The sequence below is a fragment of the Berghia stephanieae genome, chromosome 3 (genome assembly GCF_034508935.2).
Source record: "Berghia stephanieae isolate SIO BIC M18660-M18661 chromosome 3, UCSD_Bste_1.3, whole genome shotgun sequence".
Classification (NCBI taxonomy): Eukaryota; Metazoa; Mollusca; class Gastropoda; order Nudibranchia; family Aeolidiidae; genus Berghia; species Berghia stephanieae.
Genome location: NC_088362.1, coordinates 18,460,399 through 18,477,052, shown reverse-complemented (window position 1 = coordinate 18,477,052; position 16,654 = coordinate 18,460,399). Strand labels below are relative to the sequence as shown.

The 16,654-nt window shown below is 36.6% G+C and overlaps 1 protein-coding gene across 1 annotated transcript; it reads right to left on the bottom strand.

Moving 5' to 3' along the window:
• Positions 1–660: 660 nt before the first annotated feature.
• Positions 661–16,293, bottom strand: LOC144967271 (uncharacterized). Its single transcript, XM_078904309.1, has 9 exons — positions 16,136–16,293; positions 14,273–14,369; positions 13,058–13,126; positions 11,300–11,434; positions 10,400–10,474; positions 9,347–9,479; positions 8,566–8,674; positions 7,673–7,789; positions 661–1,633 (listed from the first exon to the last, which is right to left on the bottom strand). The coding sequence occupies exons 1-9, from the start codon at positions 16,159–16,161 to the stop codon at positions 748–750; spliced, it is 1,647 nt and encodes a 548-aa protein (XP_078760435.1). The 5' UTR covers positions 16,162–16,293; the 3' UTR covers positions 661–747.
• Positions 16,294–16,654: the final 361 nt, after the last annotated feature.

The following is a 16,654-nucleotide window of genomic DNA, read 5'->3' as shown; positions in this document are numbered from 1 at the left end:
GCGCTTGGCTAAGAAGTTCACAACATTGCCATCCGGAAGTGTAACGGGCCAACACACAAAACTCTATGTAACCATGAACTTTTATAGTCGGGATAATACATTTAAGTGAGAATTACTCATAAACATGGATGGCAAAAAAACAATATCAAAGACCCGAGTGACGTCAACTTCATTCTATCTATATTATTCTTGCGTTTTTCAGGTCACAATTTCTTCCTTAATTCATCCAATTATAGCTACCTGCCTTTCACTTATCAAAAGAGCAGTTACAGAAATAGATTAGAACTGGATAGGTGAGAAAAAAATCAAAACGCAATTCAAACAGGGGACTTTGCGTGATGAGTAGAGTAATTGATAATGTCAATGGGCCTTTCTAAAGGTTTAGTTTTATTATTTCATCAGCACTGTTGATAAATATCATAGGTGTAATATACTGACAAAACAGGTTCTTTTCATTTTTACCAGGATTTTTAAAAAGAACAAACTTTAGGCTAAATGATACAGTGGAATCCGCATATATAAACACTCTAAAAGTCAACTCCAATATCAGGAGTCCACTATATTGATAAACCAAGATAACCTCCAATCTATTCCAGAAACCTCTTAAGCCAATGGAGATATATGTAATTTGTACTTTAAAAAATAAAACATATATACAAATTGAAGTGAAAGGTTGATCAGATTACCATTTATTAATTTTACAATAATGACATACATACATCAACAATGAAACAAAAGCATACACAATTAGGACCCTCTTGCCTTTTCGCGAACTAATTTTCGTATCAAATATCGTTTTCTGGCTTCCTCTATGTCCTTTGGGGAATTGTGGTGAGGATAAACTTTATCCTTGGGATCAACAGGCGCTGCCTTTGACTTAATAATATTGCTGGGTGGTTTCTCAACATTTTGACTGGGTAGAGTTGCTTCATCATCATTGCCATCATCTGAAACTTCTCTCTCATGTCTTTTGTTTTTGTCAACTTGCTTCGTAGCCTTGCCTCTCTCATCATGATCCCTTTTGTCTTTTCTTCTATCACTTGCAGCTTTGTCTCTCTCTTCGTTGTATTTTCTAGAAGAATGCCCATGTAATTCACCCTTATATTTTCCATTTGATGAATGAGCCTCTCTTGAATTCGACAGAGACCTTGACCTACTTCTTATCCTTTGTTTCTGATTGTCAGGTGATCTTCTATGCTTTAGCTGTAGCGGTGGTGATTTTGATAAGCTTTTTCTCTTATCTCTTATGCCCGCTTTATTTCTATCTTTATTCTCTCTATAATCTGGCGACAAAGGTGACCTTGATCTTCTTCTCCTGCTTCCTATTCTTGTATTGATATCATCTACTCTATCTCTATGTTGTGGAGAAATTGACTTTCTACTGTGCATTTTACTATTTCCTGAAGGTTTAGAATGATATTCTTTTTCATATCGACCTCTGATGTCAGATGATTGCCTATCTTTTACTCCTTTAGTTTCATCCTCATTTTTTCTACTCTTATAACCATCATCATTATCGGATGAAGAATCAGCACGTCTTTTACGAAAGTGCCTTTCATTGGTATTTGAAGGCTCTTTGTGTTTATGAAATTGAGACTGGGATTCTGATTTTCTTCCTGAATTAGGTTTGTTACTGAAAAACAAAAAAAAAAGATATAAATGGGATGCATTAATCTTTTTAAAAATCAATAGAACAGTAATTCTCAAGAGCTTATGAAGAGTTTATCCAAATTTCTGCAAACAGATAGTAACAATTCCCACTATTTGGATAGGATATTACAGTGGAATCCTGATAAATCCAACACCACTGGACTAGAAAGATTGGTTGACTTGAAGCAAGGTTGACTTTATCCAATATCAATGGAACACTCTTAGATAAAAAACAGAAGTTGACTTTACACAGATTCTATTGCATAGTACTTTCTCAGCTTCCCTTCTACAACGGATAACCAAGGGGTCAGTAAAAAATCTTGACTAAATACAGTACTGATACCGGTACCTTTATTTGGGAAATGAGTATCTACTGCTAAGCGAATATAATAATAATAATAAATGGCATTTACAGAGACGCCAACTTTAAATTTGGCTCACAGGAGTTTCAGACACCACTCGTAGGAATTTCAATGCCGAAAGAGGAATTTCCGCACACAAGAAAAAGGAATTCGAATGGTATTTGATATTGTGTTTACATAATGTATAGTTCTAAATAGATAACATTAGAATTACATAATGATACATAAACACAATGCCAAATACAATCCCAAAGTTTCCTTATTTCAAATGAAGTAAAGGGCCAAAACCTAATGGTAGAGATTGTACTACTGGTGGTAATGTGGTGTTGGTGGTTGTAGTAATAGTAGTAGTGATGATGAAGATCTGATTGTGGTTGTAGTTGTAGTGGTAGTGATGATGATATGGTGGTGGTGGTGGTGGTTGAAGTAGTAGTTGTGATGTGGTGGTGGTTGTAGTAGTTGTGGTAGTGTTGTTGATGTGGTGGTGATGGTGGTTGTAGTACAAATGGTAGTGATGATTAATGTGGTGGTGGTGGTGGTTGTAGTAGTAGTAGTAGTGGTAATGGTGATGTGGTGGTTGTAGTGGTAGTGATGATGTGGTGGTGGTGGTGGTTGTAGTAGTAGTGCTCATGATAATGATGTGGTGCTGATGGTTGTAGTAGTAGTGGTAGTGATGATGATGATGATGATGAAGTGGTGGTTGTTGTAGTAGTAGTAGTAGTAGTAGTTGTAGTGATGATGATGCGGTGGTGATGGTGGTTGTAGTAGTAGTGGTAGTGATGATGATGTGGTGGTGGTGGTTGTAGTAACAGTGGTGGTGGTAGTGATGAAGATGAAGTGGTGGTGGTACTTGTAGTAGTAGTGGTAGTGATGATGTGGTGGTGGTGGTTGTAGTAGTAGTGGTAGTTGCAGTGATGATGATGTGGTGGTGGTGGTTGCAGTAGTAGTGGTAGTGATGATGTAATGGTGGTGGTGGTTGTAGTAGTCGTGCTAGTGATGATGTGGTGTTGGTGGTTGTAGTAGTAGTAGTAGTGGTAATGATGATGTGGCGGTGGTGGTTGTAGTAGTAGTGCTAGTGATGATGTGGTGGTGGTGGTTGTAGTAGTAGTGGTAGTGATGTAGTAGTGGTGGTTGTAGTAGTAGTGGTAGTTGCAGTGATGATGATATGGTGGTTGTGGTTGTAGTAGTAGCGGTAATGATGATGTGGTGGTGGTGGTTGTAGTAGTAGTGGTAGTGATGATGTGGTGGTGGTTGTAGTAGTAGTAATGATGATGTGATGGTGGTGGTTGTAGTAGTAGTGGTAATGACGATGTAATGGTGGTGGTGGTTGTAGTAGTAGTGGTAGTGATGATGATGTGGTGGTGGTGGTGGTTGTAGTAGTAGAGGTCGTGATGATGATGTCGTAGTGGTGATTGTAGTAGTAGTGGTAGTGATGATGTGATGCTGGTGGTTGTAGTAGTAGTGGTATTGATGATGATGTGGTAGTGGTGGTTGCAGTAGTAGTGGTAGTGATGACGATTTGGTTGTGGTGGTTGTAGTAGTAGTAGTGATGATGATGTTGTGGTGGTTGTAGTAGTGGTGGTAGTGATGATGATGTGGTGGTGGTTGTAATAGTGATGGTAGTTGTGGTAGTGGTAGTGATGATGATGTGGTGGTGGTGGTGGTTGTAGTAGTAGTAGTTGTGGTACTGATGATGATGTGGTGGTTGTAGTAGTAGCGGTAATGAAGTGGTGGTGGTGGTTGTAGTAGTAGTGGTAGTGATGATGTGGTGGTGGTGGTTGTAGTAGTGGTAATGATGATGTGGTGTTGGTGGTTGTAGTAGTAGTGGTAAAGACGATGTAATGGTGTTGGTGGTGGTTGTAGTAGTAGTGGTTGTGATGATGATGTGGTGGTGGTGGTTGTAGTAGTAAAGGTCGTGATGATGTGGTAGTGGTGACTGTAGTAGTAGTGGTGGTGATGATGTGATGCTGGTGGTTGTAGTAGTAGTGGTATTGATGATGATGTGGTAGTGGTGGTTGCTGTAGTAGTGGTAGTGATGATGATGTGGTGGTGGTTGTAATAGTGATAGTAGTTGTGGTAGTGGTAGTGATGATGATGTAGAGGTGGTGGTGGTTGTAGTACTGATGATGATGTGAAGGTGGTGGTGGTTGCAGTAGTAGTGGTAGTGATGATGGTTGTAATACTAGAGGCAGTGATGAAGATTTGGTGGTTTGGGGGGGGGGGGGGAAAGGTATCCTTGTAACAAATTGACCTCACCGGAATTTGACAGAAGTTGCCCGGAGCCCGGAATTTTTTGCTCCAGACCGGAGGTTTCTCCGGTGAAACCACCGCAGTTTTGGCATCACTGCATTTATATAGAGCTTTACCCCGTTGTCACAGGCAAGTGCTTTGCAGTGATATAAAACAAAACATATTACGGTAAGACAAGTGTTGATGGAAAAAGTGCGGCTATGTGGTCTAGTGGTATGACACTCGCTTTCAGATCAGGAGGTCCTGGGTTCAAGCCTCGCTCTGCGCATAGTTGAGTCATTGGAAAAGACTCTTTACTCACATTCTCTCACCATACTCAGGTGTAAAATGAGTACCTGGCCGTTTACAGCGTTGTCCCTGTCCAAAAAAAAATTGTAACATCGCCTAACAGGCATCACGTCCCATCCTAAATTTTAAATGTTGCTGTTGGCCAGAGACCCCTACTGCTTTGAGCACATTTAGTGGATATTGCGCTATATAAAAGTTCAATTTTTTTTAAAGATGGAAAAAGTGATACGAATTCAATTTAACAACAGCAAAATATGTTATAGTATTGCAACTTTTGACGTAAAAAGATAAAACTTTAAACGAAATTTGAAAGTTGTCAACGAATCCGAACATCTCACGTGTGATGGGAGAGAGTTCCAAAAATGGGGGGCTGAAAATTGAAAAGAATGTTCACCTATTTTACGCAATGTCTTAGGTTTGACAAGGATTAATTGGTCATTGCTTGACCTCAAGTTTCTATTAGGGACATATAAGTTTAGAAGGTCAAGGATTTGTAGACAACAGTACATATCTTATAGGCAACTCTTTTTTCCACAGGAAGCCAATGTAACTCACGGAAAAGGAGAGTTGCTGACAGGTATTTTTGGTTATTGCATAAATGAGTCTGGCTGCGTTATTTTGAGCAACCTGAAGTTTACTCATTTTGTCTTTAGCGGAAGGGAATTCATCAAAAGTTCTGCTATATGCGTCGGTATTAAATGACGAATTTTGCTTATTATTTTCATATCAATGTGCATAGATTATATGGTGTTATGCAGCATGGTTTCATGGAAAGATCTTTATCAATGATGATGCCAAGGTTTTTTGCTTTATTTGAAAATTCTATTGTAGGTACCATTTCCGAGAGTAATAGGTGATTTATTTGCCTGTTTAAGGATACTCTGCCTTCCACACATTAAAATCTGTTTTACTATCATTTAATCTTAACTTGTTATGGTACATCCAAGAGTTATTCTCATTAAAACAGCTCGAAATTCGTTGTATCAAGAATCATAAATGACTTAGGGGTACTGAATCATAAATTTGAGTATCATCTGAATAAAAATGATACCTCAGATTGAATCTGGATATCACGCTATATAGACAGCAAAAAGGACAGGGCCAAGAACAGAGCCTTGTGGCACTCCAAAGTTTAATCAAACTTGCTCTGACTGAGCACCATTCACGACGACAGTCTGCCATCGAACATGTAAATATGATGTAAACCATTTAAGGGCAATTCCTTGTACGTTGAACGTATTTTCTAGTCTTCTTAACAAAATGTCATGGTCAATGGTGTCAAAAGCAGCAGAAAGATCTAAAAGGCATAATACATTGATATTGTTAGCATCGGCATTACATAACAAGTCATTAAAGATTTTAAGAAGCGCCGTTTCAGTATTATGTTGCTGTTTGTAGGCTGACTAAAAAGGGTTGATCCAAACTGTTGTTCTTAAGATGAGATGATAATTGTGTCAGTACTACCTTCTCCAAAAGTTTTGACAGAAAAGGTAAATTTGATACAGGATGATAATTGTTTAATATATTGTGGTCCAGTGATGGCTTCTTCAGAAGTAGTTTGATGAGGGCACTTTTAAAACACAATGGAATGTCCCCAGTCAGTAAGGATGTATTTATGATTGATGTAATGGATGGTAATAATGTATCGATGGAGCTGGCCAAAAGCTGTGCTGGTAAGGGATCAAGGTCGCAGGATATAATGGGGGGCTTTTGTGATCAACTCTTTTATGAAACTGGATGAAACTTGTCTAAAGGGGTACCACAGAATGTATCTATCTGTATCTAAAGACTTAAAGATGGTTCATGCCGATCTAGTTCTGAACAAATGTTATGGATTTTGTCTTGAAAAAAGTTGACAAATTTGTTTGGCAAGTCTCTTTGATTGGTTGTAGATGGTAATGAAGTGCATCTTTCATGTCCAAGAAGATCATTGCAGATGTTAAATAATTGTTTGCAAGATTTAGAAGTTTCTAATTTTGAAAGAAAATATGTGGTCTTTGTCTTCCAGGCGTGAATTCTTGTATAATTCACGATGAATCGTAAGACCTGATGTTTCAGCAGTCTTTCTGCTCCCCTACACTTCGTTTTAGCTTCTTTAACGTCCGACGTATACCATGGAGCATACTTCTGGTTGGTGACAGTCCTTGTTTGGAATGGCGCATGTTTGTCAAGCGTTTCGATGAGACTATTCCATTGGTCTGCAGAAATCACTGAATTTTTAGTAGGTATTGTTTCTAAATCGCCTCTGAAATTGTTCAAATTAATCCCTTTGATGTTTCTGGTTGAGGTGGTGGTGGTTTCTTGGCATGGTTTTGAAACGTCGAGATTGAAAGAAATGAGGGAGTGGTCAGAAAATGGGAGGTATTCGATGATGGCATTGGTTTTTTGGGACTCTGAATTTTCCACAATTACCCAATCTAAAATATGACCAGCAGAGTGGGTTGGCGCTGTTACGATCTGGCACATGTTGTTCTCCGATAATGACTCACACAATCTAGCGGTGTATGTGACGTTGTCGAAATGAAAATTAAAGTCGCCAAGTATTATAGAAGGGCCAGGATGTGTGTTGCAATGTTAACATCTCGATGATTTCTCTCCTATCATCGGGTAATTTTATTTTGTGTTTCTTGTTTGCTGTTAGTCGGTAGATGCATTGATGTTGTATCTTGCATTCTGGAGGGATAGTCTTAGATAAATGGCCTCCATTGTTTTGCAGAGCATTTCCACATGTTTAGATAATTTTGCTCAAATCTGTAATTATCTACATCCATAAAAAGTAGTCCTTCGGCTCTTTCTGGATCTGAATCTGGATAGTTGAGTTGTAAAATTGCCCCTCAGCGCCCATCACTTCAACTTTACAAAGAAGAAAAGTTACATAAAAAATGCCCTGAAGGACTCCAATTACCACTTACAGGGTTTTATCACAATATTTGGCAAGCTATTCCATTCAGTGATTATTCTAGTGAGGGGGAAAGCTGTAGTTGTATTCTACAGATGATACATGATAATCCTTAAACTTAAAAACGTTGGGCAAATACAATTGAAGTGTAAGTATTATTATAAAGACAATAAATAAAAGTAAGTAAAAAAGAACTATAACAAATAACAATCGATAAATTTACCTGACTGAAGAAGATGACGATGAGGAGGAAGAAGAGGATGATGATGAGGATGAACGTTTTCTCCTGCTCAATGATTCTTTCTTTGGCTCAACATCATCTGGCGGTTCCTCTTTAATTCTGTGATTTAAAATCAAATTAATTTTAAGGATATACTTAATACAGACATGAATTTACACAAATATCTCTACCTATACACATACACATACCAAATCTATCTTTGACTATCATGCTCTTCTAAATCCACTGTTATTAATAAATAAATTATTCATGTTTTCGCAGTGCTGATAAGTTCTAAATGCAAGAACCAATAGTCCCATCATTGAATGATATCATTAAAGAAAGAATACTGATGACAACCCCAGTGCCAATTCTAATTTTTTTTAAATCCCTTTGTTATTTGGGCAATAGGAAAGGTTTGTCAATGGCACTGTAATGAGGAGAGCAAGTCCAGGGTCTACAGCAGGCCTTCAAGTATCCCTTGAGTAAAAGATTATCCCAGTCTGTAGCGTTAAAAGGACAGTAACAATTGCTTGTTATCCTTTAAATAGGACACCCGTCTTTGGTAAAGTACTTTCCATCACAACTAACAGAAACAGCTACCCAATCCTTGTCGGGTGGACGGAGGTTGAGAAAAAAACAAACTGCACAGGTCCTTTTGCCTATGAGGTGACTACTCTATTCATTGAGTCTGCTCTGAATCTTTAAAATTGTCGACATACAACACTAGTAGAAGAGAGCAATTATTGTGAGAGAAAACCTGTTACAGAAAATACTGACATAAATCTTAATTCACAGAACCTAAAAGATAATGCCTCATAAAATGGAACTTTTATCACAGTGTCAATTTCAAACAGCCTAAAATAAAGTATTATTAATTCATCTTAACATCATACTTGTCATGTGTGTGACCATCTTTTATGTCTTCTTCTTGGCCTGTAGTTTGGCGATACAAGTATCTGTAGAATCCCCCTAAATCCTTTTGTTTGGTTACATCCGTCATTGCTATAGGAGGGGGGGGGGGGGTTAAGAAAGATAAGAATTTTGACATAATCAAATTATAACAGTAGTCTAAATTAACATTTTGAACTTCTTTGCCCGTGTAACATTTTGCATCGATTGACTGGGTCCAAAGATCTGAAATTTAACACACCGGAAATGCTTGACTCCAGAATGCTGTCCCTTTCTGAATGAATCTTTAAATAAAAGTATGAAACTTTTTTTCAAGGTAATTTTTTAAAATGTGCTGTTTTACAAGACTTTTATCACCTAAACATTTGTTTGGAAAAAAAAACATTTTTTTTCAATACAATCACTGCTTAGCTTTAAAATATATAAACAATAAGCAATTCATGAAAACGTCAAACAATCAGTGTAAATCTCTGTCTTCTATCGTTACATGAATCAGTTTGATTTATCAGTAAAATGTCCTAATTTGTCATTTCCCGAAAATCAATACAAATGTGTGAAACAAGTTTGTGAAATAAAATTAAATTCTTTATTATTCTTTTTTTTTATTATTTAAATCTAAACATTGTCATTCATGGATTTTAATTCTATTTAGAGAATTGTTCATTTCTCTTAGATTTTGATTACTCTATTAAGTTTCCATATCTTAGTTCCAGATCAAATTTATCAGATAAACCTAAAACAACCTTGAAGCATGACATATCCTACCTTCTATCTGTTCTTTTCTTCTTTCATCTTCCTCCTCCTTTTGTCTTTCCAACATCTTTTGTTTGTATGCTGATGTCACAAAGGCTTCTTTGTGTGCATACTTCTCTCCCTCTGCCTCCCTCTCTTTTTGCACCTGTCAGATGAACAAGAATACAGTCCGAATCATAGATAGTTGCAATTTTAGTATTTTCAATGACATTTTTTTAAAATCTATCCTGGATTACTCAAGCATTCTTCCTTTATGCAAAAGTAACAATGGAAGCAAGACATTTCCCAAGACTATCCCTCCCAATGTAACAACTCCCTCCTTCCCCCCCCCCTCCCCCCCACATTTCTTTTTTTCATGACTTAATAAAAAAACATACACCATTCTGCTCCTTTACATGCCTTTACGCATCAAACAACACTCTAATCCACAGATCTCTTCTCCATCAAAGAAGATCACACAACTGACAATTGATGAGACGCCTTGGTGTCAAAATGGCCGTATTGTTGGACGAAATGTGAGTTGATTTTACTCATTATATATACTTGAGATCAAAAGAAAGTATACACATTAATTATCAATGTTACTTTTTTATCCATTGGCATAGGCTAATGATTTTCCACTGAGTTGTTTACCATTAGCCTTTCTGTGTACCGATAGTTGATATTTTGTTTTTGACCTGAAATTTGCTCACCATGTCGTGCACATACTAAAATGACCTTTTAGCCCCTTACTCTGGACAGGAAGTGTGTAGATTAATTTTTTTGCCATCTGTGTCTTCTTGAAACATTTTCAAGGCAGGAAAACACAATGCAAAATACCATCCATTAATCTACGCGATGTCACGACTTAGTTAAGAACAGCATGCACGTGCCATTGGTCATCTTCAAGCTGGACAGTCTGTAACCAATGTCGCAAGAATGCTTAATATCACAAGGAGAACTGTATATTCGTAAGTGGATCGATTTGAAATGACACATATGGTAAGGGACAATTTATATATATATATATAAACTCATGATTAAAGAATGTATGTTCTGCAAGTACTTATAAAGATATAGATCTACCTTTCTTTCATTCCTTCTTTCTTGTTCCTTTTTCTTCTCCTCTGCTGCTTTCAATAACCCTGTAATGTATTGGGGCTGTCGACAAAATATATTTTTTTTAAATAGTAGTGTTGAAAAAGTGTTGGCTCATTCTCTTTGAATTTTTAAAAGTTAAAATATTAAAAACAGTTTGAAATAAAATAAGCACACAACTAATCATATCTTGTGAACAATAAATATTTTGGTTCTTTACATGATCAGCCTACCAAGATGGAGGTTTCAAAAGGTTTTATTAAATAACTGCAGAGAGCAAAATCAGCATTTATGCTTATCAAGTACATGAAACATAATATTTTCATATCAATACAAAACAAGTTTTAAGGTTATAAACATGGTAAAGTATGAGATAAACAGCCTAAAGAAAAATTATATCACACTCTTTGCATTTAACTGTTTGTTAATGGGTGGCAAATGACACAAAGAGCATGTTTAATTGGATAACAAAAGTGTATAACTTTGAGACAGGGGGGGGGGGGGGGGGGAGGAGGGAAGGGGAACAGCTGATGGGCCCTTGAATGGTTATGCTCACAGACCACCTGAGTATTCAGAACTAAAACAGCTACCTACCCCTTTGCTGTCAAACTGTAGGATTTCCCCCTTCATCATCCAAAGTCAAAGCAACACACTTGACAAGTCTCAATGCAAGTTTAACCTAGCCTACCCAATGGATTTGCTCAACATTCTTATAAGTTTTAATCATGTACTGACAGAGAAATACAGAATAGTTTAAGCAAAACCAATGTATCATTCATCCTGTGAATTTGAACAATTAACAAAGCAAACACATGAATGGCTGCAGTTTCCGTTTCAGATTCAGCATACTCGATAATAATTCGTCTCCTTCTTGTTATAAGGAATTACCTTGCTACTTTTCTTCTGTTTGGCTTCCTCCTGCTTTCCAAACTGGGGCTTGCTTGCCTGGATGTCATCATAAATTTCATCATATTCGTACACATTTGGATCCTCCATCATGGCTTTCTCAATGTCCATCTGGTTCTATTTTCACCGTAAATATGGTTAATTTATAATAAAAGAATATAAGTAAACAAATAATTTATCTTATCAATTAACTAGGTCTTATTTTATCTTTTATCATCATACCAGTGGCAGTCCTTCAGAGTCATTGGACTCTTGGAGCCAGGGTCTATCCCTATTTCTAAAGTGTTAAATGGACAATGGTAATTATTTGCTTCATATACCGTTGGATAGGATGCTAGTCTATTGCAAATTCTTATCTCCATATCCAACCAGACCAAACTATCCGATCATTGCTGGGTAGACTAGGGTGTCAGAAATAATCTTGACTGTACTTGGGATCAATAAAAGTTTCTTTCCTTGTGAGGCAAAAGCTCTAGCAACTGATCTTTAGGAACCTCTTTATCAATAGGGCAGGCCTTTAAACCAACAATAATTTTTCCCACTTTCTTCGAGCATTAAACAGACAGTAAAAGTTGCTTGCTACATTTTTGGATAAGGTCCTGTAATCAGGATTTTAAATGAAAATTCTATAAGTATTCATCTTATTTACAAAAATTCAAATCAATATATTTGTGCTTCATTTTAACATTAACCCTCTTACTGCCAAGTAAAAAAATCATAGTGCATTCAAAATGTAGGTTAAAATCCGGATTCATTTTGAATTTGACACAGGTGTACAAAAAAATGATCGAAGGCAAAACAATTTATATCAAAACTACCAACAACTAGACAGTTATGTAAAAATAATTTCACAGCAAACAAGATGAAAGTATCATATTTTCATTTTATTCAGATATAAAAGTCAATTAGCTCATGGATTTTCCATCAACTTTTTTCCAACAGCAAGACAAAAATGAATCAAAAGTTTAGAAAATGTAAAAAATAAATAGCAATGTTCATGTTTTTAACAGAACAAATGAAAGCAATGCAATATATGTGTCCATTTATTACTATTATAGGGAGAATAGACTTTTGGGGGAGAAAAAAATCAATTGACATCGGTAGAACATAACAACAAAGCCAAATCCATTATTGTTGTTAGCAAAACAAAGTCTTTACGGTAGCAAGTGAAAACAAGCAGATTTTATCGGCCAGAGATATTTAAGCGATATAACCAGACTCAATAATGAAACTGAGTTCTAAAGCCACAATAGTGCCTCTGAGCGGTCTACCAGGAAAGCCACAATTGTGTTTCTGAGCAGTAAGAGGGTTAAAGCATAACACATGTTAGAGGATGGATAATAAAGAAACATTATGGCACGGTTAGCATAATGTTCAGATTTTGACACCCAAAAAAATCTACTTTTTTTTTTCCGTCTTCTGACAATGATTCTTCCAGTTTTGTGTCTTTTACCCAATTTTCCTGGGCCAACAACCAATGCCATAACTAGACTCACTTACCCCCTCCCCCATCCCCTTCCTTTTCAACCATCAATTGCCTTGTCTCACTTTTGACATATGATGCCACAAAAATGGGAGCTTTTATCAGAGCAAAATATTTGGCTTGGCAAAATCAGCAGAAAATTTTTGAGAATATCACAAAATCCTGGAATTCCGTGGATCTGCGGAAGATAATCATCACTGCATAACTGATGAAATATCAAAATTCCTACATGAATTGTTACAAATTGTTTCACTTACCTGGAGATTCAACTTGGTGTTCGTTTTTGTAACCCCATATGGGCCAATAGGTCCTTTGATTTTCTCATCCTGAAACAAAGTTTTAAAATATAAAAAAACAATGTAATATGCAAAAAATGATTCCCAATAAAACGTATAATGAGTATGAGCTATCACTATTACACAAAAATAAAAGTAATTTGAATAGAAGTGAAAGTCTTTAGTGCATTTTAAATGACCTCATCAAGCTTGGTTTCCAGGGTCCCTCAACAGAAAGGGTACAAGAATAGCCCAACGCCAAGCCAGCATGTCGTAAAAGGCGACTAATCGTGTGTGACTCCCACTTTTTAAGTCACTTGGTCCTCCAGATTGGGGGTTGTTGAAGGATTAACACCACTTCCGTAAAACTCAAAATTGTTACAGACAAATCAATCCTTTTTTTAGCTTGGGCTACCAAAGAGTTTCTACAATGACAGAATTTATGAAGGAAAACAAACAGAGCCGAAAAGACTCTGTTGACCCGCTGACGTCTTCACCAAACAAGCAGCTTCGAATTGCCTACGTTCGCACCATGTAAGAAGCAGGAAAAAGCTCTCAAGTTGTGACAGAGATGAGAATACAGGCTGCATATACTTGGAGTAAGCAAAACCCAATGGATACAATCTGAAACACTTCAAGTCTGGGGAGTAGATTTTATATGTAGGGAGAGGGGATGGGATTCAAACACAGGGAGTAGGAATAATTCTAAGTTTGCCCAGATGTCACTTAGAGGATGGGAACAACACGGAGAAAGAGAGGACAATGGAGGTTGATTGGACACACCCTTAGAGAGAATTACTCCACTATAACAAAGAAAGTATTGGACAGGAACCCTCAGGGCAGAAGAACAAGGGGAAGGCATGAGAAATATGGAGAAGAGTTAAAGAAGCTGATATATATACAGAGAAGTGATAAGACATGGAACAAGATTTTTAAAAGTTAGCTCAAGATAGAGAAGGATGGAAACTTTGTCTGTGGCCTATACCCTGACCCAAGATGAAAAAGGCAATGATGATGATGAAATGATCTCATCAAGTAGTTTATTCCATACAGAGAAAGTATATAGAAGAATGATTTGGATGTATATTGAAAGTTTAATAGAAGAATGATTGGGTTGAATTTCATTTGATATTTATAATATAGGCCTAAATAGCAAATGAAATTCATACCATATAAATTATGTTAACAATAACTAACCTCGTCACTCTCCTGATCATCACCAAAGACATTGAAGGCTGAGTTTGATGCTTTCTTCTTATCATGGCTGGACTTTTTAGGTATTATAAGCCCGTAACTGTAGAGTGAAATGAAAAAAACGTATCGCGGTCATCAAAAATAATAACTGACATAGAAATCATAAAGAATCCAAAGTGATATATAGCAAATTATTTTTTTTTTTAATGTCTAGCCGATTTTAATTGTGTAACATTTGCGTCATATTATGTAATAATGTGTTATTTTGAAATCTGGATCTTCCTCTTTATTAATGTAAGACGAACATTTTGGTATACAGTCTGTTAATAAGAACTCCATATTGACTGTTTTAACCATGTTTTATTAACGGCACACGATTTCGGATTTCAGTCACAACTTTCCAATGGTAATTTTGGGGTAAAGATCAGTGTTGCTAGCTCTTTCACATGACATTGGTTCAAGTGCATGAGTGTAATAGCATCAGTGTGTGACTACGTGTGTGAAGCAATGGCCCAACTTCAAACTATTGTGTGTCTAACACACGAGCCATAATGGTATGTGTGTGAGTGTGTGTTCTGACCATTCCATAACCAAAGCAGAGGACTGCGTGTTGATAATATTATTGTTCTCTTTAGTAGAATGTATTCTGTGTTGGTTGATACATTTTTAGAGAGATATTTCTCCTATTACAGTAAACTTTAAAAGACAAATTTACAATCCCTAGATCAGGCACATCTATGCCTTCAAAATGCATATTTTACATTATGTAATAACAAACTTGCTGTCTTACCCGACAATTTGTATGAATATTATTATGATGCTACATTTTCACCTCTAACAATTCACTAATTTTTATATATTGCATTTTGTGATTTATTGTCATTTTATTCAGACATATCGAACACCCAAACAGGAATTCCCATTTTTCTAAACATTCCCCATCAATGATACCGTAGTGATGTAGGTGCCTTCCCTGAGCTCCGTGTTGCTATTATTATACATCGTGCATGTTTCATATTTTGAGGTGTTTTGCTTTATTCAATAAACTCTACAAATTGAATAAAAGCCTTACTGTGATGTTTAATACTTTACCAACACTTTCTTTATGTGGGTGGTCGAGGAACCGGAGTTTACGAAGGAACTGAACCACTGGACTGTGGGTGCTCATCACATGAAATCGCTATCTTCGTCTTCTTAACACGATACTTATACTCAAACTTATGGTCTCATATACCTACTCGAGAAGGACTTCCGTAGTTTCAAAGCACGCCTAAATAAAGATACCCCCTCAAACTTGCAATATTGAAACTGATGGGAAACATAGTAAGTAATAAGTCATAAGCATCAACCGACTTAACAAGTTGTTTTTGAAACTAGGAAAATCACACCACTTATAAAAATGAAACTTATCTTAAATTTTAAATCGTAATATTTATTGGACATTGCAACTAATTGAAAGTTTGTGATGGCGAATGGATTAAGTTTAAAAGTAGAATATAATAATATAATAAAGTGCTACACTGTGAAACTGAAACATCTAGGCCTAGGATACGACTATGACAGCTGAGAGACATAATTTAATATCCATAGCCGCAACCAGCCACATGAAATATAGAGTTATAGTCTCTCGGCTGCCTTTACGTTACATGAAAAAAATCGGCTATCGCTACTATTTTTTATCCTATTTCTACTTGAGCACCTCCACAGTTCACAGAACGGTTATATTCGGAACCCAAGTCGACTAACTCTCTGGGAATGAGACCATCCTCCACCTCCTTTTCGGTATTCACCACTCTGATACCTTTAGTCTTAGTTACATTACATTACATTTAGATCAGATTAGGAGTGGGTAAAATTAATACATACACTTTCTTAGAATCAGCTTCAGACATTTCTAATATCTCGAAAACCCATAAAACATTAGCATTTAGCTTGCTAATTGTCTTGATCGCCAACAAAATCAAAGAATATAGATTTCTACTTTCACTTTCCGACGTTCCTTATTGTCAAATCGACTTTTTATCAACTGGGAACTGTGTTTTCCGTCCACCAGTGGACGGAATACACAGCAATTGGCTACTACTGTGAATAACGAAAACAAGCGCTATCTACCATTCGCAGTACTACTGCAAATAGAGAAAATCATATTTGGCAGTACTACTGCAAATAGAGAAAATCATATTTGGCAGTACTACTGCAAATAGAGAAAATCATATTTGGCAGTACTACTGCGAATAGAGGAAATAACTACTCGCAGTACTACTGCGAATAGAGGAAATCGTTATACGCAGTACTACTGCGAATAGAGGAAATAACTATTCGCAGTACTACTGCGGATAGAGGAAAAAAACTATTCGCAGTACTACTGCGAATAGAGGAAACCGC

Excerpts from the sequence above, each read along its gene's own strand:
- LOC144967271 (XM_078904309.1), bottom strand. The coding sequence starts at position 16,161 with ATGTCTGAAGCTGATTCTAAGAAAGT. Across the intron at positions 10,475-11,299 it reads AACAGAAGAAAAGTAGCAAG|CCCCAATACATTACAGGGTT; the intron begins GTAATTCCTTAT and ends TTTTGTCGACAG. Across the intron at positions 9,480-10,399 it reads AAAGAAGGAATGAAAGAAAG|GTGCAAAAAGAGAGGGAGGC; the intron begins GTAGATCTATAT and ends TTCATCTGACAG.